At 50.0% G+C, this 25,200-nt stretch overlaps 2 protein-coding genes across 4 annotated transcripts; both read right to left on the bottom strand.

Annotated features, from left to right (window-relative positions):
• Positions 1 to 7,109: 7,109 nt before the first annotated feature.
• PSORS1C2 (psoriasis susceptibility 1 candidate 2) lies at positions 7,110 to 11,098 on the bottom strand. 3 transcript variants are annotated; one of them, XM_045065194.1, is made up of 4 exons: positions 11,009 to 11,098; positions 8,902 to 8,941; positions 8,513 to 8,614; positions 7,110 to 7,888 (listed from the first exon to the last, which is right to left on the bottom strand). In XM_045065194.1, exons 3-4 carry the CDS (start codon positions 8,565 to 8,567, stop codon positions 7,533 to 7,535), a joined length of 411 nt encoding a protein of 136 aa, XP_044921129.1. In that variant the 5' UTR covers positions 8,568 to 8,614; positions 8,902 to 8,941; positions 11,009 to 11,098; the 3' UTR covers positions 7,110 to 7,532. The 3 variants fall into 3 exon arrangements, with proteins under 3 accessions (XP_044921129.1, XP_012906316.1, XP_012906315.1); XM_013050862.2 differs by lacking the exon at positions 11,009 to 11,098 and adding an exon at positions 10,619 to 10,739 and having other exon boundaries at positions 8,902 to 8,910; XM_013050861.2 differs by lacking the exon at positions 11,009 to 11,098 and adding an exon at positions 10,619 to 10,710.
• CCHCR1 (coiled-coil alpha-helical rod protein 1) lies at positions 10,490 to 25,048 on the bottom strand. The gene is given in 18 exon segments (XM_045065192.1): positions 10,490 to 10,781; positions 11,009 to 11,180; positions 11,284 to 11,435; positions 13,332 to 13,433; positions 13,529 to 13,717; positions 13,845 to 13,981; positions 14,127 to 14,172; positions 14,335 to 14,447; positions 17,099 to 17,205; positions 17,307 to 17,417; positions 17,915 to 18,064; positions 18,267 to 18,377; positions 18,567 to 18,702; positions 18,805 to 18,968; positions 22,008 to 22,246; positions 22,249 to 22,310; positions 23,551 to 23,764; positions 24,920 to 25,048. Coding segments are annotated over 17 exon segments (2,256 nt in total). The 5' UTR covers positions 23,703 to 23,764; positions 24,920 to 25,048; the 3' UTR covers positions 10,490 to 10,668.
• Between the last annotated feature and the right edge of the window lie 152 nt (positions 25,049 to 25,200).

The raw sequence follows: 25,200 nt of genomic DNA, 5'->3' as shown, positions 1-25,200 counted from the left end.
TAGTACTCGCTCTTTGGAGCTGCAAACCCAAGTCCAGGGAGTTAAGGTGATGTCTAACCCGCCCCCAATGGCTTGGGGCTTCTCCTGCACTCCAGATACTGTATTCCGCATGCCGTGCCAAGCTGCTTTCTCCTCTTCTTCCTGGGTATTACCATGCCTGACTCCCTCTAGCATGTCATTACCTCTTGTCACCTGCAATTTCCTCCAGAGGGCCCCCACTCTGTCTTTTCTATTTAAAGAAAGTCCCTCCCCAGGGACGCACTGGGGGCTCAGTCAATTAAGCATCTACCTTTGGCCCAGGTCACGGTTTCAGGGTCCTGGAATTGAGCCCCGTGTCCAGCTCCTTGCTGAATGGGGAGTCTGCTTCTCCTCTCCCTCTGCCCCTCTCTCTGCTCATGTTCTCTCTCCTTCTCTCTCTGTCTCTCTCAAATAAATAAACAAAATCTTTTAAATGTAATAAAATAAAATTGCACCCCAACCTCATATATGGGCTACCATGCTCCATTTTCTTCCTTTGCATGAATTTTCCCTTCTTTTTTTTTTTAAGGAAGCTAATTCTTTTTTTTTTTTTTTTAAGATTTTATTTTATTATTTATTTGACAGACAGAGATCACAAGTAGGCAGAGAGGCAGGCAGAGAGAGGGGGAAGCAGGCTCCCTGCTGAGCAGAGAGCCCAATGCGGGACTCAATCCCAGGACTCTGGGATCATGACCTGAGCTGAATCTGCCTGAATTTTCTTCAGAGCACTTACACAGCCTGACACCCTATTATGTATGTCCTAGATACATCTTTGTATTGTTCCCTTTCTCTACTACAAGGTGAGCCCCATGAGGGGAGGGTCCTCCTCTCTTTGACTCACCACTGTACCCACCATCCTAGAGCACTGCCTGGCTTATGAAAAGAACTTGGTTCATAATGAGAGAAAGAAGAAATAATGAGTATGTGAGCCACTTGACCAAGCAGCCTGTGCCCAAATTTTCCTGAGGGCCCCAGAGTCTGCCTCATCTCACCTCATGTGCCTGACTCACCTCAGAGGGGTCATCTTGGCGACCAAGAGGGTGCCAGTGGGGCCTGACTTAGGCCTGGGGAGTAGATGATATTAGAGGCAAGGAACAGGGAAGACTCTGGAATGAAACACCTTGCAAGAGCCTCAAGGCCGCCCTCTGATGGAAGAACGTAGAATATCCAACACAAGGAACTGGGCTCTCAGCATTGGGTGAAAATTTAGATATTATTAAAGAAATCCCCTAAAGTCACATCCCAAGATCACACAGAGATAGACAGCAGAGTAGGGACAAAGACTTGGGTCACAGTCTGATGCTCTCACCACTATGCCATCCTGTCTTCCCCATCATAGGAGTTGAGTCTAAGCTGCCAAAAGGAAGGCTATTTGAGGATATGGAGGTTAGGGGAGGAAAGCTTGGAAGGTGGATTTGGCTTAATTCAACAAGCTTTTTGAGCCAGTGCCAGGCACCCACTGGGCACTTAATTGAAGATTAGAGGAAGATAATGTAAAGCAAGAGAGCTTACATTTTTTTTTTTTTTTAGATTTTATTTATTTAGGGGCGCCTGGGTGGCTCAGGCATAAAGAGTCTGACTGCAGCTCAGGTCATGATACTATTATTTAATTCTCTGGGATCAAGCCCCACAATGGGCTCCCTGCACAGCAGGAGGCCTGCTTCTCCCACTTTCCCTGCTTGTGTTCACTCTCTTGCTGTGTCTGTCTCTGTCAAATACATAAATAAAAATCCTTAAAAGATTTTATTTATGTATTTGACAGAGAGAGACATAGCAAGAAAAGGAAAAAAGCAAGAGGAATGAGAGAAGTAGCAGCAGGCTTCCTGCTAAGCAGGGAGCCCAATGTGGGGCTCAATCCCAGGACCCTGGGATCATGACCTGAGCTAAAGGCAGACACTTAATGCCTGAGCCGCCCAGGTACCCAAGAGAGCTTAAATCTATACCAAAGCAAGTTTTCAAATGAATTTGAAACATGAAATTGGCAGAGGAGCTCCTACCTCAGGGTGTGCCCCTCTGTAATTTAACTAATATCACATTTTATTGTCATGATTTACATGTTTGTTTCCTCCCCAGACACAGAGCTCCTTGAGGGCAGGGAGGAATGAAACTACTTCCTGGGATGGTCATCACAGCCTAGTACTCCACACAGTAAGTAGATGCTCAATAAATGATTGTTGTATGGGCAAACGGATGAACAAATGAGTGGTTTGGTGTTTCCCTGACAAGAGATCTTCAAAGAAGAGCAGACAACCATCTCTTCTGTCTAGTCCAAAGCCATGATTGGCCTGCCCAAAGGCCAAGGGCTGTGCCTGATGCCTTCTCAAATTAATTCAGCTTCTATAATTAGACTATACCACGATACAAGTTAGAGGTTCTTTTGTTTCATTGGCTAAGCATTTATTTGACTACTTCCCATGTCCAAGGTACTGAGCTATTGTTCTCTAAATCTGTGATCCTATACTATTATTTAATTCTCTGGCTCCATGTTGACATAAGAGGCAACACTGCATTCACTCCTAAGTGAGGTCAGCCAAAGTAGACAGGGAAAAAAACAGCATTGTCTAACCTGAACGGATAAGCTGGCACAATGGGCTCCCCTGTGTTAATACTCCAAACCCTTCAGTCCCACTCAGTCTCTTCCCTGCTAATAAACATACCGTGTTTGGGTGTCAATACCTGCAGCCTATTAATAGCTTTAAAACCTCCAATTACCTCATGCCTCCCCCTTCTCTCTCCCACTCACCCACTTGTTGTGTCAAACTGGGAAGAACTGGTCTGGAGCCAAGACGTCTTGCATCGCCTTGACTTTGGCACTTGGGTGATGTCTTAGACAGATGAGTTACCTCTGTCAGAGTAGTTCCCTCATCTGTGAAATGGGGCTCTTCATTTGCTTTATTCAACACCTTCTGGGCCAAGGACTAGGAGGAGAATTAAGGCATTAAACACAGACAAGGCACAGTCTCTATCCTCAGGAAGCTCATATTTTTCAAGAGGAGGAACACATGAAAACCACAATAATGTTATGGAATAAAGTAAGACAGCCTGATGTAAAGAGCCCTAGGTCCTTGCCTGGGCCACACCAAGAACGCAGTTCCTTTCCCTCACTTCCTTTCTCCTTTAAATATTCTTTTCTCTTTTCCCAATGAGCTTCATCTCAGGCCAGTTTGAGGTCAGTCTGAGGGGTCCAGACTTCTTCCCTTCCCTCCCATACCTCACGGCCACAGCACACCCAAGCCTGTGTCTGAGCCTCCCCACCATTGGGCACTATTCTATCAGAGGAGAAAGACATTTGATCTAAGCTCTCAAGCCTGGCTTCCCTTGTTTCCCCCCAGCTCACTGTCTAACAATATCCCCCTCTTTTCTAGGTTATAAGCCCTTCATTCTAACCATTGCAGTCTACTCTCTGTTGCCCAAACTTGCCATTTATTTTTTTAAGATTTTATTTATTTATTTGAGAGGAAGGGAGGGAGAGAAAGAGAGAGCATGCATGAGCTGAAGCAGGGGGTGAGGGAGAGGGAGAAGCAGACTCACCGCTGAGCAGGGAGTCCGATACAGGGCTAGATCCCAGGACCCCAGGATCATGACTTGAGCCAAAGACCCTTAACCAACTAAGCCACTCCAGTGCCCCCACAAACTTGCCATTTATTAATGAATTCAGCCATTTATAAAACATGTAAGCAATGGTTAATTTTATGTGTCAATTCGACTGGACTAAGGGATGCCCAGATAGCTGTAAAGCATTGTTTCTGGGTGCATCTGTGAAGTTGTTTCTTGGAAGAGATTAGCATTTGAATGGGGAACTGAGGGAAGAAGCTTGTTGTCACCAGTGTGGGTGGGCATCACCCAATCTGTGAGGGCTGACTTGAACAAACAGGAAGAGGGTGAATGTGCTCTGTTTGAGCTGGGACATCCATCTTCTCCTGGCCTCAGCCATCATCGGCACTCCTGGTTCTCAGTCCTTGAGACAAGGCATGGGACCCACACCATCTGCTCCCCTGGTTCTCAGGCCTTTGGAATTACTCTACTGGCTGTCCTGGATTTCTAGCTTCTAGACGGCAATTTCTGGGAATTCTCAGCCTCCACAATCTCAAGGACCAATTCCTATAATAAACCTCCATATATTTCTATTCGTTCTGTGTCTCTGGAGAACCCTAATACTACCTATTAAGGCACTTATGCAGTGTCAGGGTTACACAGATGAACAAAGGGATGGGAAGCTAGAATGCGCGCAAGAGGCTCGAGGCCTAGGAGGGGAGAACAGAGGGAATAAAGCCTCTCCCTTCTGAGCTTTGTTTCAGGCACCGCAGAGCGGTGGCGCAGGGCAGGGCTTGCAGGCAAGCCGGGAGCGGAGTCACTGAAGAGAATGACCACCGGCCCGGGAGAGGAAGGCCTTTCCAGACAGCTCGAGCAACACGCACAAAGGCAGGAGCCCGCGACCCCCGAGCCGGCAGGCGCAGGGGCAGGTCCTGCCCAGAGTGGGCGGCGGGCAGCTTCGGCCCGCTCCTTGGCTGGAGCCCACAACCGCCCCGCCTCCCCATCCTTGGCCACCCCCTCCTGGCCGGACCCCCAGCCGCAGGGCTTGGTGCGAGATGGGGATGCTTCCTTCTGGAAGCCTCCCCTGACTAGCGCACCTCGCGGTGACTCCCTTCTGAGCTCACAGCGTTATTGCCAAGGCTGTTTGGTACTTACTCATATAATTAGTTACATGCATCCTTAGGTGTGTGATATTGTTACTTAACTTTTCATGCAAATCCTTTCTTCCCCAGCTCAATTTTAAGCTTCCTGAGAGTGGGAACTGTATATTTTTTATTTTCTGTATTCCCTCAGGGCACCTGGCATTGATGGACATATTAAAGGAATGAATTTCGTGAATTTAGTCCACTCTGGGACTTATTAAATTCTACTAGGCCCTCCCCTACAATTCTTATATGTTCTAGGATCATTTCTAAACTCAAAAATTAGGTTTCGGGGTGCCTAGGTGGCTCAGTTGGTTAATCAGTTGCCTTTGGCTCAGGTCATGATCCTGGAGTACCAGGATGGAGTCCTACTTCTGGCTCCCAGCTCCACAGGGAGTCTGCTTCTCCATCTGACCTTCTACTCTCTCATACTTTCTCTCACTGTCTCTCTCTCAAATAAATAAAATCTTTTTTAAAAATATAAGTTTTGTTTTAGTTTTTCAAACTAGTCACACACAGGTTTTGATTAAAGTTGCCACATAAACAAATTGGGTCCTAAGTGGTGAACATTCAGTTTCCTTCAACCCCTCTTCAGCCCCCATCCTGGTAAGCCACTTGAATTGACCTTAGGCCATCGACATCGCTTGGCTCCTGACTTTTGAAATTTACTGTTCAAATATGCCCTTAAAGAATTTTTTTAAAAAAGATTTCATTTATTTATTTATTTGACAGAGAAAGAGAGAGAACAAGTAGGCAAAGAGTCAGGCAGAGAGAGAGGGGGAAGCAGGCTCCCCACTAAGCAGAGAGCCCAATGCTGGCCTCAATCCCAGGACCCTGGGACCATGACCTGAGCCAAAGGCAGAGACTTAACCCACTGAGCCACCCAGGTGCCCAAGAATTTTTTAAAATTAGGTATGCCTTACACATTTTTAAGTCAACAGCTAACATTTTAAATCATAAGTTTAAATATTACAAAGAGTATACTTTCCAGGGAATTGTACCCACTGACCTATTAAAAGTTACATCACTCGAATATAGCAGGTGGAATTTAATACCACAACATTTTCATATCCACAATGCCCTTTTAATAAGTGAGCAAGCCCTTTAACCAGTCAGCAAAGTTAACTTATATTTCTGTTTAGTTTTTCTCCATTCCACTCTCCCTACAGTTTTATCCTAATGAAATATATTTCCATTGTATCATCTTTTTTTTTTTGGTATCTTATTGTATTTTGGGGAAGTCCTTTTGTATATCTCCATAACAAAAATATGTATAAAATTTGAAATTTATTTCCTGTGACTATAAGACCCTATGTGTTAAAAACAGTTATTCTGCAGTGGGTTTATTACCACAACTATTACAAGGCACAATTTGTCAAAACTACAAATATTGATTAAACAGAAAAGTAGCTTCTTACTTAAGATGCATCTCTTAAATGAGATGGAAAAGGCTGATTTCTGTTCCCCACTGACTTTTGTTTAGCAACTCCAGGAAGAGCACCCAAGTCATGTTCAGGGTGAACAAGAGAGCTGGGGCTTTCTCCTTCTAGAGGGAGAAGTATGGTTTGTTAATGGAGGCAGGTGGAAATGGGGAAATAATACAGTACAGCCCTCAGACAGATTCGTTTTAGGAAAGGATACATATACTTCTGGAAATTGATCTCCTTAGATCCTACTCCTGCACACACACCCTTAGGAAAGTTTTCACGTTCAGTCAGGAGTGTGCAAACCATAAGCTATTAAAAAGAGATTTACAGGCGCCTGGGTGGCTGAGTGGGTTAAAGCCTCTGCCTTCATCTTAGGTCATGATCCCAGGGTCCTGGGATAGTGCCCCGCATTGGGCTCTCTGCTCCGCAGGGAGCCCGCTTCCCCCTTCTCTGTCTCTGCCTGCCTCTCTGCCTACTTGTGATCTCTGTCAAATAAATAAAATCTTTAAAAAAAAAGAGAGGGGCGCCTGGGTAGTTCGGTGGGTTAAGCCGCTGCCTTCGGCTCAGGTCATGATCTCAGAGTCCTGGGATCGAGTCCCACATCGGGCTCTCTGCTCAGCAGAGAGCCTGCTTCCCTCTCTCTCTCTGCCTGCCTCTCCATCTACTTGTGATTTCTTTCTGTCAAATAAATAAATAAAATCTTTAATAAATAAATAAATAAATAAATAAATAAAAATATAAAAAGAGAGAGAGAGAGACCTAATTTGGTTTCTCATTCTCCAAAATAGGGGTTCCAGAACAGGAGAAATGTGGGTCTGAATGTCCTTGTTACTCTGATAGTTACGTTTCCAACCTCCTCCTGCTGGGCTCTACATGCATATGGACAAGACAGGAACTCAGACTACTTCCAGACCTCTGTAGGTTTGTGCCCTGAGGAAGGCATCTCAATATTCAAAGATCTAATCACTGGCAAAGAAGGAGCCAAGAATCAAAATTAAGAAAACATGGATTTTATTTTTCCATTTCATGGGAAGTACTGTCATGGTCTCTGGATAGTTCCCAGCTGTAGGCCACCAGATGGCAGCAGAGAAAAAGGCGCTGCAAGCCTGGCCCCAGAAGCCCCAGGGGTGGGGAAAAGGGAGGAGGTGGGAAGCAGGTAGAGGGGAGAGGACAGGACATGAGGTAGGGTTGTATGCTTTAGCTGTCAGAGAAAAAGGGAGGAAAAATGTGGAGTGGATCTCAAGAATGGACAGAAAATATTGAGAATGACACTTTCAGAGTTCAGCATAAAATTGAAGGAATGAGGAAGGAAATTGAGGCTGATGCAAAAATTGAAGAGGAATCAGAATGGTACAAATGGGCTTGAGGGGCACTCTGCCTGGAGGCCCAAGATATCTGTGGGGGAATCCCTTTATCTGTACTCTTCCTGCGGTGGGTCAAGGTCTGGCTCCTCTTGAGATCCATGGTCCACTTCAGGGGCAGGAGGCCAGGGGTTTTCTGGAGGCTGGGGTCCTGCTGGCCAGGGGTCATCAGGCCGGGGAGGTTGAGGAGGATCGGTTCTCGAGGGCTCAGGAGGCCAGACTCCAGATTCTGGCAGGTCTCTCAAGGGACGACTGGGGCCTGGAGGTGGAGGGTCCTCAAAGAGAGGGGGTGCTCCTGGCCAGGGATCACCAGGGATTGGGGGCCCCTGAGGCAATGTTGGGGAGCCCTCCTCCTCTCCAGCCTCTGTGGGTGGGGGAGGGGGGTGCTCTCCACTGCCTGAGATGCCTGCGGAGGAAGGAGAAAGGTAAAAGGTGGTGAGGGCCAGATCCCTCCTCCCCTAGCTGCAGACTCAGGGGGCATAGCCTCTCTGGGATAGACCACAGCCTGAGCTGACACCACAAACTTGAAAGGTAACTCTCAAAGAGCTCTCCACACATTTACAAAATACCCAAAGGGATCTTAAAATGACATAAAAACCTTGACCGGAATCATTGACTTGAACAATTTTAAACGGACAGGAACTGACCTAAGTAAGCTCCATTCAGCCCTGGCTGGGACTCCCACTGGCATAGCCTCTGTGCTGGTCTACACCTCCAAAGCCATCCACACCTTGTGCCCATGTGGCAGCCAGACCCCACCCTCTGCAAACACATAGTCCTCAGCTGTGATGAATACTCACCCACACTTGGATTCTGATCTAGATTGCCACATGAACCTACACTTGAACCAGTAAAAACATTGAGCTAAAATGCACTTTCCTGCATCACCTTCAATCTCTTAACTCCTCCCCTCATGGGAATACCCAGAATCTTCTAGAATCTCCTCTATTCCTATGCATCCAATTCACACTTGCCTCTCTTGACCATCCTCCATCACCTCCAACTGCACCCTGGCCTGTTCCCAGCTTACCTCCGGCACACAGGTAAAGGACCAGGATCCCCAGCAGCTTCCAGGTGAGCATCATGGCTGTCTCCTGGCCCCCGAAGTTGGGGGTAAACTGAGTCTAGGTGCCTGGGAACCCCAAGAGGCTTTATAAGGGAGGAGTGAGAGGCAGTGTCCGACCTCTGGGGAGTGGCCAGCCCAGTGACACAAGGAATCCCATCAGAACCTAACTGGTCAAACCCGTTTGGAAGGCCAGGGCTAATGTTTAACCTCTGACAGCAGCGTCCCTCATTTTAGCCCCCCCCCCCCATTTTGGGATCTAGCCACCCAAGCTCTATCAGTGACCTAGACCTTGGTCATCCCACCCTTATGTTCACATCCTCCTCCACACACACCCTGCAGCAATCAATACCCACCTGTCATCTCTGTAATCACAAGGACGTCCACCTTTCATCCCTTGAAGCCACGGGAAGCCAAGAAATGGGAGCCAACCATGCGTGGGGAAGCAGTGTAATTACAGGGGTCAGGAGGCAGGACGCCCGGGCAAGAGCAAGGACAGGGGCTTGTTATAAACACACAGGATGCAACTAGAGTGGTCTCAGCCAGTACCCCAAGCCTCCCCCTGGGACTCAGTTTTGTCCTTGGACCTTTCACTCCTCTCAGGACTGGGAACCACATGCTGCCTTCCCACATGCCTCCACAGGCACCTAGGGGGCCTCCCAAGCAGTGACATCCGAAGAATTTCATCAAGGAGCCGCCTGGGGTGATGGCAGGTGAGGAAGTATGAGGACATCCTGATTCCTAACCCCCTCCCCAGAGCAGCTTCCAACAGTCACAGCCCAGAGCCTCAGGAGGAAGCTGCCTCCGCTTCCTGTCAATCCCCGCCTCTTCCTCCTCCCTCTGGAATCCTGCTCAAGGCGGCTGCTGCCCTGGTTCTGGGTGCCAGCTCTCTGTGCCCTTCCCACCCCCATCCTTCAGAGCTCAGTGCGAGTCTTGTCTAAGTGTCTCAGACACCCTGGAACCTCCACCTCAGGAAGGCCGCCACTGGTCTAGAGCTCTAGTTCGCCTCTCAGAAGTAATGCCTCCCAAACAGAACTCCTTTCCTCCCCAGGCTGTTCTCCATCTGGTCTGCTCCCCTGTGGCTCACTTCGAAGCCTTCATTCTGCTCCTTTCCCCAACCCCAATACCCCCCAAGGCAAGCTCAGCCCATGTCCCCATTCGGGAGCTCATCTCTCCCTAGCCTCCCCAGCACCCTCCTAACTGGTCCCCCCCCAACACCCTTCCCCCACCCAAGCCCCATCCTCTACAGCCAGCCAACCTAGCTCATAAACATATCAGCTTAACTGTGTGCCTGCACCTGGTTGAAAAGCACTCCAAGGGCTTTCTATTGACTTAAAATAAACCCGCCCGTGCTACCAGTCCCTCCCTCCCGCTCTGGGCCTCAGTGCTTGCCTGCCCGCTGCAGGACTCCTCTGCTGGCCCTCTTGGCTCCTGCTGGCAGGCAGATCTTCACAGATCCCCTCCCCAGGGAGCCCTTTCTGTCTTCTGGTCTAGCTGTCCCTCCCAAGCCAGGTTCTGTCACGTCACTGTATTTCTTTTCTCTTCATGGCAACGCTTGCTCTGTTCACTTAGGTACCTGTCCATCATCTATCTCCCGCCCCGGCGCTGGGATGTTGAGACCAAGGGAACAGGGACCCACCCATCAAATCCACCACTGTGGTCCCTGAGCAAGGAAACTGCTTGGCACTGAGATTCCCAGCAAATGAGTGATGTTTTATATTCTGACTCCTGGCAGTGATCATTTTCCAGAGGTGAAGAGTTTTCAAACAAAAGTTGAGAATAAACTTCTGGAGCACCTCAAAAAACTTCCTAAGCAGCCAGAGAAAGGGGTTTTGAAAAAGGTACCACCTAGAGAAGTAGCTGTGTGAGACCACTCCCTGCATTTTCCAGACAGAGATAGCTGCAGCAAGAATTCCCTCCCATTCCCCAAGAGAACACGGCACCTGCTGCAGTTGTCTTTATTAAGCCACAGGATTCACAGGCATCTTGGTGGCCGGTGTCCACGGTGTCCACAAGGGCAGCTGGCTGACCTCCCCACCCCCACTCCACTTCTCTGGGGGCCACCCCGCCCACCTTGAGCCCCCTGCTGCACAGAGTGCCCGGAGCTGTTCAGAGGGAACTGTTCAGAGGCAGACTGGAGCAGGACAGTTCTGGTTGTCTCCTTCAGAGATAGCTTCCTCTTTGGAAATGGCCTCACTCAGTCCCTGCAGATCATCGAGCAGGACAGAGAGGGATCCTGGGAAAGAAGACCCCAAGGGATAGCAGCTGAGCAGAGAGGGCAGCTCAGCTCCAGTGCAGCAAACAGGGCTGCCATCAGCTTGGAGGTTCCCTGGCCCAATGCGGGCACAGTTGAGAGGCTGTGGGCCTCCAAGGGTCACAGAGAATGATGCTCATGCATTCAGAGTGCCTAAAGGAGAGATTCCTAAAGTCCCCCGCATTTGTCCCTTCCTACATGGCCCATACCTCTTATGGACTCCTTGGAGATGGGTGCTGCTCCTGGAGGTACAGGCAGTGAAGACCCTGGGGCCCAGGGGCTGGACTCTGCAGACTTCCCCTTATCCAGCAGGGAAGGAAAAACTGCCAACAGTCGCTGCTGCTTGTAATGGGAGAGGAGACCCTCCTGCTGCAAGGTGGCCTGGGAAGGAGAGGGTTAAACGCCACCTAGCCCAGGCAGAGCCGCCCCTCCTCATTCCCGCCCCCACCAGACCCCGGTCTCTGTTCTTCCCTCTCTCCCCTACCAGCATAAAGTTCTTGTCCCTCTCTAGCTCCTGCAGGCGCTGGGTCAGCCGCAGCCCCTCCTCCTTCCGGGCCTCATCTTGCAGGCGCCTGAGCTCCTGGTTCCGCTCCTTCTCCCGGGTGGCTTTGCGCTGCATCTGGCGCAGGGAGACCACTACGTGGAAGCCAGGGCACAGAGGGCACAGGTGTGGGGCAGCCCAGAAGCAGAGAGGCACCATGAGAACAGGACTGCAATCGTGGGAACACTGGGCCCTCAGCTCTATGGCTCAGCGAAGCCACTTATGCTCCAGGGCTGTCTCCTCTGTGTGGTGGGAGTAGTGGCTGATGCTCCACGACCTTCTGACTCTGTGAACCCAAAGTACCTTCCTCATCCCGGAGACTTCCTGGAGTCGTGTAGAGGAAATCTGAATATGAACCAGATATTCCATTTTGTGCCACTAATGTTTTCTTAACGTATGACAATGACACTGAGGTTATGTAAGAAAATATCCTCTTCATAGGAGATGCAGCTGGGTGGTCATGATGTTTGTAACTTAAAGTATTTCCCAAAAAATGCACGTACCAGTGTGTATATATATGTGGATAGAGCAAATGTGGCAAGAGATTAACATCTGCTGGGTGCTTGGCTGGCTCAGTCGGTGGAACACGAGATTCTTGATCTCGGGGTTGTGGCCTGGAGCCCTACACAGGGCGTAGAGGTTATTTCAAGAAATAAAATATTTTTAAAAATTGGTTACTAGGGGCGCCTGTGTGGCTCAGTGAGTTAAAGCCTCTGCCTTCGGCTCAGGTCATGATCTCAGGGTCCTGGGATGGAGCCCCACATCAGACTCTCTGCTCAGCAGGGAGCCTGCTTCCCCCTCTCTCTCTGACTGCCTCTCTGCCCACTTGTGATCTCTATCTGTCAAATAAATAAATAAATAATCTTAAAAAAAAATTGGTTACTAACTGTTCCATCTAGTCAGAGGAGGTAAACAAGTGGGCATTATGTGACTCTTGTAATCTGTCCAGGTATTTGAACTCTGTCCTAATAAAAGAGGGGGAAGCACCTGACTGGCTCAGTCCGTACAGCGGTAGAGAGTAAGATTCTTGATCTTAGGTTTGTGGGTTTGAGCCCCATGCTGGGTGTAAGGATTACTTAAAAATAAAATCTTAAAAAAAAAGAAAGTTGGGGGCAGACACACACAGCAGAGCACACCATGTAAAGATGAAGACAGAAGGGAATGATGTGCCTGCAAATGAAAGGATGCCACAGACTGCCGGCAACCACCCACCAGGGGCGGGGTGTTATCAAAGTGTCTCTCAACCTCTAGCAGGCACCAGCCCTGGCAGCATCTTGAGTTCAGACTTCTAGCTTCCAGCTTCCAGTACTGTGAGAGAATAAATTTCTATTGTTCCAAGGCAAAAAAAAGTTGGGGGTACCAGTTGGTGTGAGGTCAGGATGGCCGTTGCCTTTATGGAGGGGAGTGGCTGGGTGGGGCTCATGCTGGTGCTGGATACGGGGGCTGGCTACAGGAGTGTGTTCACACCATGAGAATTGATCTGTACCATTTCTTGTAACTTCACTATTTGCAGGATTCAAAACAGTTTTTAAAACCTCATGTAGGGGGCGTCTGGGTGGCTCAGATGGTTAAGAGATTGCCCTCAGTGGGGCCTGGGTGGCTCAGTGGGTTAAGCCTCTGCCTTCCGTTCAGGTTATGATCCCAGGGTCCCAGGATCGAGCCCTGCATCAGGGTCCCTGCTCAGAGGTGAGCCTGCTTCCCCTTCTCACTTTCTGCCTGCCTCTCTGCCTACTTGTGATCTCTGTCAAATAAATAAATAAAATCTTTAAAAAAAAAGAGAGAGACTGCCTTCAGCTCAGGTCATGATCCTGGAGTCCCAGAATCGAGTTCCACATTGGATTCCCAGCTCAGAAGGGAGTCTGCTTCTCCCTCTGACCCTTTCTTCTCGTGCTCTCTCAAATAAATAAAATTTTAAAACAAAACAACCAAAAAACTTCACGTCTAACACTTCCTTCTTCCCGGATGCCCGTATCCATCCCAACAAATCTCACCTGCCTTGCCATGCTCCCTCCGAGCCTCGTTCAATCTCCTCTCTGTTTCTAAGAGCTGTTCCCGCAGCCTAGTTTCCACTTCAGCCACCTTCTCTTGCAGAGCTGGGGGGAAGGGGCAGATGGAGTGTGTCGCAGGGAGCGTCACTCCTCTGTCTCCCCCAGCCCTCCATGGTAAACCCACTGCCCCTCCTGCACACCTTGCCCATAGATCTCCTGCTGCTGGGTCAGCTCCTGCCGGAGACTGGCAGCCTCCTCCGTACTCTCCTTCTGGCCCTGGCGGGCTGCTTCCAGCTGCAGCCCCAGACTAGCCAGGGACTCCTGGGTCCGCTGCAGCTCCTGCTCCAGCTGCTGGGCCACCTCACTCAATTGCTGCCGTTCAGCCTCCCCTGGAAAGAGGTAGCACTCCCAGGGTCTCTCTCTGTGCCCCAGACCCCAGCTCTTCTCTTCTCTCTGTCCCCAACACACCCAGCTCTGGTGCCTGCTCCAGCTCCGGGACTCTAGGACCAAACGTACCTTGCTCCCGGGCCCGGCCCACCTCCTTCTGGATGATGTGGGCGCTCAGCTGCAATTCCGCATCCAGGCGGTTCCGTTCCTCCCGCAGCTGCTCCAACTCAAGGCTCACATCTGTGACTGGCAGGAGTGGGGGACAGCTGGGGCAGGGAAGAGAAACAGAGTCCAGGGAGATCACCCAGCCTGATCCCTAAGCCCCCACCCCTTTTCAGTCCTTCCTGTTTGGGGTCCCAGCAAATAACACTTAACCCCCTCCTGTCCACCTCACAGCGCCCCAAACTTCACCTCTCCTGGCGCAGCTGAGCAAGGGCCAGTTTTCGAGCCATCAGGCCTGGGGGAGAAAAGGCAGAAAGCAATGAAGAGGAGTTTGAGGAGGACAAAAGGGAGGAAGGGAGGAAGGGGAAGGATGCCCAGGCTGGTGACGAGTAGGCATGAAGATGGATGTGGGAGGAGAGAGCAGGAGCACAGCGTGGCTGGCAGTCGTCCTACCCACCCTGAATGGTGTGGACCCTGCGGACTGCGTAGCTGACTCGGCTGCTGAGGCAGGGAAGCTGGGTGGTGGCTCGTTCCACCTCAGCCATGGTGCTCTGGAGCCAGGTCTGAAAGCTGGAGAAGGCACAAGGTCACTGACCCTTCAACCCCACCTCATTCCCTAAAGGAGTTGATGTGACCTGTCAGGACAACTCCTTCTATCCTATATTCTGAAGTATGTGGGGAGCACAGAAAGGAAAAGCATAGCAGGGAAGAAAGAAGCTGAAGCCAAGGGGTGGGGCCAGTTATGTCTGAGCTCTCTCAGCCAATGAAGAAAACCTGAGAGCTTAAGCCTGTTAGTGTTAGAAAAAAATGATCCTGTTACTCATAAGGACAGCACAGCTATGCTTAGTCCCAAAATCCAGGGTGAACTTCTCATTTGGGTCCTAGCAATCACTATCTTTTTTTTTTTTTTTTTAAAGATTTTATTTATTTATTTGACAGAGATCACAAGCAGGCAGAGAGAGAAGAGGAACTTCCCTGCATTTCGGGTCGATCCCAGGACCCTGAGATCATGACCTGAGCCGAAGGCAGCGGCTTAACCCACTGAGCCACCCAGGCGCCCGCAATCACTATCTTTAATAAGAGCAATAAAAACAAGAACGAGCTTCACGGGGTCACATCTGATCTGGACCCAAGCCCATAATACAGCAGAGTTCAGCACAAATGATTCTCCAGAGGCTAAATAAATCGAGTGTCATAAAGCTAGCTCATCTCTAGCTGACTTGGACTTTTTTGCCAGCAAGCCGCTGGACATGTCTCCTGGTTCTGGAAATCTCCTGGTGCCGTATGCCACGTTTGGGTGTATGAACTTATGTGCATTTTCCTCAAGAACAAAGCACATAGCTTCCATCAGTTTTCTAAGGAGCCCTTACCCCAGGAAGGCATTACGTGGCAGCAGACCTTTGCAAGCAACTTGACACATTTATTTCTCATAACCTATTTTTTTAGTCACTAATATGCACTAGAGATCAAAGCTATCCTCTCTAACCATTCCCTGATGCCAGTGAAGGCCAGATCCAGGTGCCTTATCAGCTGGCTGTGCCCCAACCGGGACCAGCACGGCTCATGAAAGCTGAGAAGCCTACATAGGTGCCCTGGGAGGAGGGTGAGGCAGCATCTCAGGGCAAGGGTGGAGTTCTCCAGGAGGGTCCAAGTCTGTATCAACTGAAAAACAAGCAGACGACAAAGGCTGACAGTTGTATTCCTAGCAGCACGGCAGAGATGTGTTACCTAAAGTGTTTGAGCAGATGCTTCCGACACCCCATGACTCTTCTAAAGCCATTTTCTGGGGCACCTGGGGGGCTCAGTCAGTTAAGCAGCTGCCTTCAGAGACCTGGAATCAAGCCCTGCATTGGGCTTCTCCCTCTCCCACTCCCCCTACTTGTGTTCCCTCTCTCACTGTGTCTCTGTCAAATAAATAAATAAAAACATTTAAAAAAAAAAAAAGAAAGCCATTTTCAGATAAAGTCTCCAGGCCATCAAGAGACTATCTAACAAACCTGACAACAGTCTGAGTGTGGGTTGTTTTAAGCCTCGTGGGCCATGAGTCATTAGCAAGAACCATTTCAGTGATGTCCTGGTGCCAAACTAAAACTCTGTGTACAGTGTACCTTCCCATTCTCGTGGAAGTAGGAGGCACGCACAACGAATCAAATATGGATGGTTCATTATAACTAGTCTAATTCCGTGCAAAGTGGAAAATTTTCATGATTTTTTAAAATTTTCATAATTTTTAAGTAAAATTAGTCTTCAAGGTACTAACCCAACAGAAAGTGATGGTGGAGGGGCACCTGGGCAGCTCAGTCGGTTAAGCGTCTGCCTTCAGCTGAGGTTATGATCCCAGGGTCCTGGGATTGAGCCCCGTGTTGGGCTCCCTGCTTCTCCCTCTCCCTCTGCCCCCCTTCCTGCTTGTGCTCTCTCCCTCTTTATCTCAAATAAATAAATAAAATCTTTAAAAAAAAGAAAAAGAAAGAAAGAAAAGAAAAAACAAAGTGATGGTGGGGACCATCAGCCACCCCACCAAGGACCTATCTGGCACCAGTTTTGCTATACCAATAATTCTTCCGTGATCCATCCTGAACAGCCTCCTGGTAACAGTAAACATTTACAGAGTCAGATGACACGCCAGGCACCATGCCAGGAGGTCTACGAGGACCACATCAGCATCCCAAGTCCAAAGCCGAGGACGGGCTATTACCAGCCTAAAGAATTGTGTGTTCCTCCTTAGAGAGGTCTTTCTAAAGGTTATAAAACAGGTGGCAAGAAGGAAACACCCAGGAAGTTGGTATGAGAGACACAGGCTGGCAAGTGATTAAGAAGGAAACTGGCATACAGGTGTACAGCTTTAAAATACGGGTTAAATCTGGTTCCAACAAAATAGGGTGTGCCTGTAAAATTTCAAAGAAAGAAAGTGTAGCCACACTCTCCATCCTCGAAACAACTCTGAAGGTAGTGATCCTCCCAGGTGAACTGAACTACAGGAGGAAGCATGGCCTCACCTCCAACCAAATACGCATGGTAGTCCTAACAAGCGATCCTCAGGGGACTGTGGAGCAGGTTGTCCCAGGGAAGAACAAGCCCAGGCACTCTTGGGGCTAGAAACTTCTCGCCCTGCATCCTCCAACTGCCAGCTTTTCATTGCCGCTTGCCTGGGCTCTTAAACTCCAAGGTGCTGGGAAGCTGGGGAAGCAGAACTCTACTCCACGCACCCTCTGTCCCAGTACCTGCTGACAGAGTTGGCCACCAGCTTCAGCTGCTCCTCGGCTGTGGCTGCGTGCTGCTGCCTCCGGCGTTGGGCCTCCTGAGCGCGGCTCAGCTCGAGCTGCAGGGCCTGCAAAGATGCCAGGAGGAGAGGGGTCCCCTCTACAAGGTTGTGTGGGAAGAGGTGGGAGGAATCCCTGACGCCTCATCACCCCTGCCTGGCACACAGACCTTGGCGCCCATCCGTTCCACCTCCACCTCGGCAGCTTTGTCCTGTAGGGAGCGCTGCAGGATGGCCTGTTCCTGGCTCTGGGCCACAGCTTGGTCCTGGAGCTCTGCCACCTGGCGGGACAGGGCACAGCTGGAGGGGGGCACTGGGTACGGAGGGGCTGGTGCCCAAGTCTCTGATAGCACAACATGCAGGGAGACAAGCCTGGGTTCCTGAGAATGGAGTCTGAGTCCGGGTTTCCTTCCAGAAACATGTTGAGGAAGCTCGCTGTGACATACCCACAAAGACTCACCACCTCCGCCCATGCCACCCATGCTTGACCATTGTCACCTCCTCGAAGAAGCCGTTCCTGAGCATCCTGTCTAAAGCTGGCCCACCCCACGATCTCTTTCTGTCACACTTTCACACTTCTCCTTAAAGCACACATAATTTCTTGACAGCGTCTAATTGCTTGCTCCAGAATGTGAGCTCCACGACAGCTTGCCTCTGTTCGGGGCTGTGCTCCCAGCACACGGAAACCACTCACTACATCTTTGTCGGGTTAATACCATCCCTGACATAAGGAGCCGGGAGCTGGGGGAGAATTCGGGGGGAGAGAGAGTCAAGTGACCTGTCCCTTCAGCTGCTCCACGCATCCTCTGTGCTCCAGCTCCTGGGCCTTTAGCTGCACCATGAGGGCAAACACCTTCTCCCGCCAGCGCTTCAGCAGGGACTGGCACTTCCTGGTGAACTCAGGCTCCAGCGAATCCGAAGGCTGAACCTGCAGGGTGGAAGAGGGATGGAAGATGAGCTCCTGGGGGAGAAGAGGAAGGAGGCATGTTTGGGGTTTTTTCCTCTGTCCTGCCCAAGCAACAAAGAGCCACAGCAAGAAGAGGTGTTCACCGAAAAGAAGATGCCAGCAGGTTCTGGCAGTACGCCAACTGCTGGTACCCACAGGGAGCCCCTGGGGGCAAGGGGCCCACCTTCCTGCTCAGCTCCTCCTCCTGGATGGTCAGGATGTGCATGAGGCTCTGCACGCGCACCTGCAGCAGCTCCGCTGTGGTGTGCAGGCCATCCCGGTCCTCCTGCAAGTGCTGTGGACCAGACAGGAAGGGAGAGCAGTGACCTCTGTGGGACGTCCATGCAGGCCCACAAGCGGCATCCAGATGCTGCTCCTTGTCAGCACTGCCTTCTATCCTGGCCACCCCTCTCCCGGGATCTGGTCCCTGAGCACCACCCCCCAACCTCCAGCCCCTACCCAGATGCACCCTATACTCTCTGACTTGAACGGTTTCCAGAAGCTCCTGGCGCTCCGATTCCCAGGTCTGCCTGTGGACCTCCGGAGGGACTTGCTCCCCCACATATCTCCTTAAATTCTCAACCAAAGTCACCTGTGCCTCTAAGTCTTCTTGGGCCTTGCTAGGGTTGGGATGAGAACAGGGCAGCCATCAGTGAGGCAGCTGAGAGAGTCACCGTGTCCACCACGTGCCAGGTCTCCCCGGCTGCCCACCCCCACTTTACCTCAGCTGCTTCTGCAGCACCTCAGCCTCCCTCTGGGCCACAGCCAGCTCCTTGGCTTCCCCTGCCCTCCTGGTTTCCAGACTACTCAGAGATTTCTCCAAGCCCTCAGCTTTGTTGGTCAAACTGGAAAGAGCCTCCTGGTGAGCCTGTGTCAGGGAGGAGAGCTGTGGAGAGAAGAAGGGGCACAGCAGAGGCCAGCTCACTCCTACATCCAGACTGTCCAAATCTGCTTCCGCTCGGGCCCTGCCCCTGCACTCCCATCTTCTGTCACCTTAGACAACAACCCAGCAAATGGCCCAGCTGCACACACGGCAAAATGCAGACAGTGCTTGGTGCCTCACTGTCCTCCATTCACCTGCCAGTTCATCAGCAGTTCCTGCCAGGTCCCTACTAAACAGATCATCTTCTGTCTCCACCACCACCAACCCTCATCTCGGGCCTGCACAAATGCAACAAACTCCTGACCAGTCTTTAATAGCCTTCAAGGTGGGGAGCATATGGGTGGCTCAGTCTGTTAAGCATCTGACTTTGGCTCAGGTCATGATCTTAGTTAGCCCCAAGGCTTAGCCATGAGTCTGCTTATCCCTCTCCCTCTGCCCCTCCTCCCTTTTCATGCTCTCTCTCTCAAATAAATAGATGAAAAAAGTTTAAATAAATAAATAAAGTCTTCAGTGGCTTATCAAAGCACTGACAACAAAGCCCAGCTTCTTCCCTCCGCCTGCAAAGCCAGACATGCCTTTGCCTCTGCCACTTCTCTCAGTTCAGCTCCTATCACTTGGCTTCTCCCAATTCCTCAGACCTCAGGTGATGTCACCTCCTCAGAAGGCCTCACTGGGCCCCCCACCACCTGCTCCATCCTATCACCTGTTCCAAGTCATTTTCAGCTCCTATCATCATCTGGAATGATCCTCTCCACAGCTTAGTGTCTGCTACCCTCTATTCCAAAGGAAGCTCTAAGAAGGTAGGAATCCTATCCTTTTCTCACTCTACCTCCAACAGTGATGAGTATGTGGGAGACACTGTAGGAGTTGGGGGACAGGTGGTGGAGGAAGGAGAGAGGCTGCCCTCTAGCCCTATCTTCATACCACAAAGTCATCATTTTAAAAGGAAATCACAAAATTGGTTGGTTGATCGATCAATGGATCGATCGAACTATCTATCTACCATCTATCATCTCTAAACTAAGCTCCACACCCAAACTGGGGCTTAAATTCACTGACTGAGCCAGCCAAGCACTCCACAAAACTGGCCTTTTTAGACATAAAATACAAATCTGATCATGTCATTTCCCTATAACATACTTTTCAACAGCTGCTCATTGCTCTCAAGGTAAAGTACAAAGATCTGAACAGACCCCGAGGCCTCCCCATGCGCACACCATCTAGGGCCCCTCTCATCTATACTCAAGCCCCTCTGGCCTCCTCACGATCCACCTGCTGCCAGGTGTTGCCAGCTCCCATCACCTCCCCATATGCTAGTTCACCAGCCAACTCCTATTCAGCTCAAATGACAACTTCTTATGAAGCATCTTTCATAAATCTAAAGGCCATTTATATTTTTCTTTGAACTATCTCCTGTGTCCATTACCTGGCTAGATTACTATCCTTCCTTATCAACTTCTAGGCACACAGTATGTTAGGGACATCAAACTTTTCCCATGATATGAACTGCAAATGTTTTTTATGTTCTTTAATTTTACTTCTGTCATTTCTAAATTTAACATTATAAAGCCAATGTATCAATCTTTCCTTTAATGCTGGATTTTGATTCATAGGGAGAAAAGCTTTCACCAATCAGAGGTTATAAAGGAATTCACCCAGGGGCACCTGGCTGATTTGGCTGGTAGAGTGTGCAACTTGATCTCAGTATCATGAGTTCAAGCCTCATGCTGAGTGTAGCGATTACTTTAAAAAATAAAATATTGGGGGACGCCTGGGTGGCTCAGTTGGTTAAGCAGCTGCCTTCGGCTCAGGTCATGATCCCAGCGTCCTGGGATCGAGTCCCACATCGGGCTCCTTGCTCAGCAGGGAGCCTGCTTCTCCCTCTGCCTCTGCCTGCCATTCTGTCTGCCTGTGCTCGCTCCCTCTCTCTCTGATAAATAAATAAAATCTTTAAAAATATATATATATTGGGGCACCTGGGTGGTTCAGTTGTTAAGCATCTGCCTTCGGCTCAGGTCATGTGATCCCAGGGTCCTGGGATGGAACCCCGCACTGGGCTTCCTGCTCCATGGGAAGCCTGCTTTCCCCTCTCCCACTCCCCCTGCTTGAGTTCCCTTTCTGTGTCTCTGTCAAATAAATAAATAAAATCTTTAGGGGCACCTGGGTGGCTCAGCGGGTTAAGCATCTGCCTTCGGCTCAGGTCTCAGGGTCCTGGGATTGAGCCCCACATCGGGCTCTCTGCTCAGGAGGGAGGCTGCTTCCCCTATCTCTATGCCTGCCTCTCTGCCTACTTGTGATCTTTGTCTGTCAAACAAATGAATGAAATCTTTTAAAAAAAATAATAAATAAATAAAATATTTTAAAACAACAACAATAACAATAAATAAAATCTTTAAAAAAAAAAAAGGAAAATTCACCAATGATTTCTTTTGGTATCTTTATAGTTTCATTTCCTAACATGTCAATTGACTAGGGTGGTGTTCCTACGCCGCACTGTGCGCATTAGAGCTCCCTGTCCTTCTGCTGCATGGCATTTCTCCCAATTGCAATTGATTAATTAGGATTAAATTAGGTGCTGAATGTGCATGTCCCCCACTAGGCTGTCAGCTCCACCCACCAGGACTCAGGCTGATTTGCCCACCTCAGGGTCCTGGTTCCTATCTCAAAGATGGCAAAGAGTAAACACGATAAATGCTTCCTGAATGAGTCAGCTCCCTTCCCAGTCCACCCTCTCCCACCTTCCTCACTACCCCTACAATGCTCTCACATGAAGTGAGTACCCAGAGTGAGGTAGGAAGACAAAATACTTCCTACTGGAAGTGGAAGGAGGGCTTCAAGTGAGTCCTGGGAGAAAAGTACAACCTGAATAAAGACCAAGACACCCAAATTCATCGTTCCAGGTCCTCTGATCTCTCACCTTCACCAAACATCTCATCACTCCTCTGCTCATGGGACCTCTTCTGTGGAACCCACTCTTTGCTGGGAAGCTTCTGCCCAGTTCATTCACTGTGAAGCTAAACCCTTCTCCCCCACCACATTCACCTGTTCCTGGTGCAGCCTCTTAACCTCCTCCAGTTCCCGCTGGCTCCCTTCTTCCAGGTTCTTTCGGACAACCTCAGCCCCGGCCAAGGCAGCACGCAGGCCCTCAGCCTCAGCTCGGCCGGCCTTCTCCGCCCGTGCCAGAGCCTCCAGCTCCATGGCCTGGGCCTCCAGTCTCATCTTCTGCTGCAGTGAGGTCTCCCGTAGGACTCGGACCTCCTCCTCAAGCCGCCGCAACTCTGCAGCTGCCGAGAGATCAGCTCAGCCTGCTGGCTCAGAGCATGTGACCCCGCTAGCTCCACAGACCTTCAAAGACAGGTTAGCACACGTGAGACCTATCGCTGGTGCTGGGAGGGTGGCAGAGGGCACAAAGGGACATGGGAAGAAGAAAAGGATCCCTCTGCTATTGTGTGTGGAGATGGTGGGGATGAAGTTGGTCTACGGGGATCTCCGCCTTTGCATCACTGTTGTTTTTTATCATGGCCCTACTAAGCATATTAGGTTCACTGTCTGGGCTCAAAGGACTTAAAGGCTAGCTGAGATCATGGAACACAATCTCTGCTGAGCTATACACAGGGAGACGTGTTAAACACCAAATGTGCACATCATTAGGCCACACATTCTGAAATGGAGGGATTGGAAGACAGCCAGAGACTTTGAATTCTGATTTAAGGGCAAAGAAAAGTTGGAGGAAGTTTCAAGGAAGAGAGGTCATGGCTTCCAGTATCAATACAGTGAGACCAGGTGCTAGTTAAAAGTATTTATTGAGTGTTATGTATCCTGTATGAGGAGTCAACAGCACATCAATAAATTACATAGTCTACTGGTGTTTTGTAAAGTTTAAAGCAGCTTATGATAACATGGCTCTTGACATAACTCCCTCACTGAGGCCCAGAACCACAAGATTTTTCTTTTAAAATGGTGGAGATCTACAGCCTAGAGATATTAGTTGACTGGCCAAAGGACCCTAGTTGGTAGCATCAGTCTCTGTCTCCTGACACCCACTCCAGGGCTCCCCTTTTTTTCATCATGCTCCTTCCTCTTGGACAGGGTCCCATGTGCAATCCCAATCTAGAGCGAAATGGCAGAATGACATTCTGGTACATTGGAGGAAGACATACAATGAAACATCAAGACTAAGAATCAGAACTTTACAAACAAAACATCAACAAACAGCATGGCCAGCACTAATGGCAAGCACTCCATTAGAATGAATCCAACCCTACCACAGTACAGACTGTACTCCTACTAGTTTGCACTTCTTTATCTTGCCTTATATTATGCTTATTACTGTCAACTGTTGGTCAATCTACCTCTTCCCTTAGGATTTCTAATTCATTGATATCAGAATCTCATTCATTTTTGTTACCCCCATTCCTAGCACCTAGCACACTGCCTTATTACTTGTACATTATAACTTTTAGTAACTGCTTAGGTTACCGCACATATTAGGGAACTAAAGGCTGAAACAGGGTAAGGAATCTATTTCAGGGAAGAAAGGTCACTGGCAAGCAAGCCCATGAAAAGAGCAACAATGAATCCCTACCTGCCTCTCCGCCCTGGCTCCTTCCCATTGCCAGAAACATCCTGTTCCCACAACATCACTGGAGGTCTCTTGTTGTCTGGCCGCCTCTCTGAGATATCATGATGGGTTGGGGGTTGGACCAGGGGAATGTCTGAAACCCAGGTGGGAGCCATTCTTGGTACAGTTGGAAGGGGACGAGCTTGGAAATGGGAAGGGGGAATCAGCCCAGTGGAACCTGAGGAATCACAAGGACAAAGATGGTCAGTTTCCTAAGGAGAGACAATCACCAGTCCCCTTTCCTGGTTCCACTGACCTGGAGGTCGAAACATCTCCACATTATATGAAGTCTCTAGATTCTGTGTACAGCCATCTATGCTTCCCTGGACAGTAGGAGAAACAAGGACACCCCGGTTCAATTTTCAGGATATCTTAGAAAGCTCCTACAATAATAAAGTCATTAGTAACTTCCCAAGAGAAGCAGGAAATACCCGAAGTTCACTTGTTTACCCAACCCGGTTCCTGACAGAACTATGGCAGTAACAGTGGGAGGGAATTAACTTGAGACAGGGAGCTCTTAGGTTTTACTCATACTTTCAGAATTCCAGGCAGAGCCTTTACCCTCCTCCTTAAGTTTCTATAGTCTCTGCTGTTCCTTGTTGTAGGTGAGAACGGAGGTGTGCAGTGCAGGGGCTGTGAGCCCAATCTCCAGAGTTCTCTCCATGGCTCAGCAAGGCCTTCCGGAAGCCCATCCAGACACCACCAAGCCATGACTCCTGGGTCCTTCCCTATTAAAGCATTGGCCCAAGGCCTGGCCCCAGATGAATATGGCCACATGAAGGGCAAGACATCTTCCCAGGTACCCGGGGAATCCAGGGAGCCTACACCTCTTGGCAGAAAAGCCAGCTTTCTGACATCTCATCCAAACCCTTCCAGCAACTTTCCTCAGTTTCTCTTTACTGTGCCCTCAGCTGACATTCCTGTCGCCTCCCCTCCACTCTCCAGAGTCCCAGAGCACAAGAGAGATCTCTTCAAGGTCTCCCTATCCTCCCACCAGAATTCACGTGTTTCCTCCCCCTATCTGGGTACGGCCTCATCTGCTTTTTTCCTGAAGGAATTATTCTGGTCCCTCACTTCCCCCTCATCTCCCAATTGCCTGCTCGAGCTTCCCTGCACTCTAGCAGGCTCTCACTTCTTTCCACCCCACCACCTCTCCCCCAGAAACCCGAGTCTTCAACCTGTTGGACCCTGGGCTCTAAGGCTGTTAGGGCCACCTCATCTGTTCCTTTACCTGGTCCCTATAGCCCTCTCCCCTATGGACCCCTGAACCCACCTCCGTACCCCCTCTCAGCCCCTTCCCGCCCCCAACCGACTCTTCCCGAACGCCCCTTACCCAGCGCGAGAACGCCCTCTGCCCTTAAGCCACAACCCCTACACCTCGCTCCTTGGGCGCGGCCTCCGCCCTTGACCGCGCCTGCGCAAAGCGGGCAGCTTGGCGGGCCGCTCTAAAACGCCGTTCCATCCAGGGAGGAGGGAAAAAAGATGGACGCAGGCGCAGTCGTAGTCGTATCTAAAGCCCGGCCCAATTAAGGCATTGGGGGAAGTCTCCGCGCCCTGACGGCTCCTCCCAACTCCGGGAACCCGGGAAAACCTGTGAACTAATCAGAGAAAGCG

This window comes from Mustela putorius, unplaced genomic scaffold (genome assembly GCF_011764305.1).
Source record: "Mustela putorius furo isolate JIRA1106 unplaced genomic scaffold, ASM1176430v1.1 tig00003856_pilon_pilon_pilon, whole genome shotgun sequence".
Classification (NCBI taxonomy): Eukaryota; Metazoa; Chordata; class Mammalia; order Carnivora; family Mustelidae; genus Mustela; species Mustela putorius.
This window is presented reverse-complemented; position numbering and strand designations above follow the sequence as displayed.

Bases quoted from the DNA above. Each gene is read 5' to 3' on its own strand.
- PSORS1C2 (XM_045065194.1), bottom strand. From the start codon at position 8,567: ATGATGCTCACCTGGAAGCTGCTGGGGATCCTGGTCCTTTACCTGTGT. The intron at 7,889-8,512 runs GTAAGCTGGGAA...CTTCCTCCGCAG, and splicing joins CCTTTACCTGTGTGCCGGAG to GCATCTCAGGCAGTGGAGAG.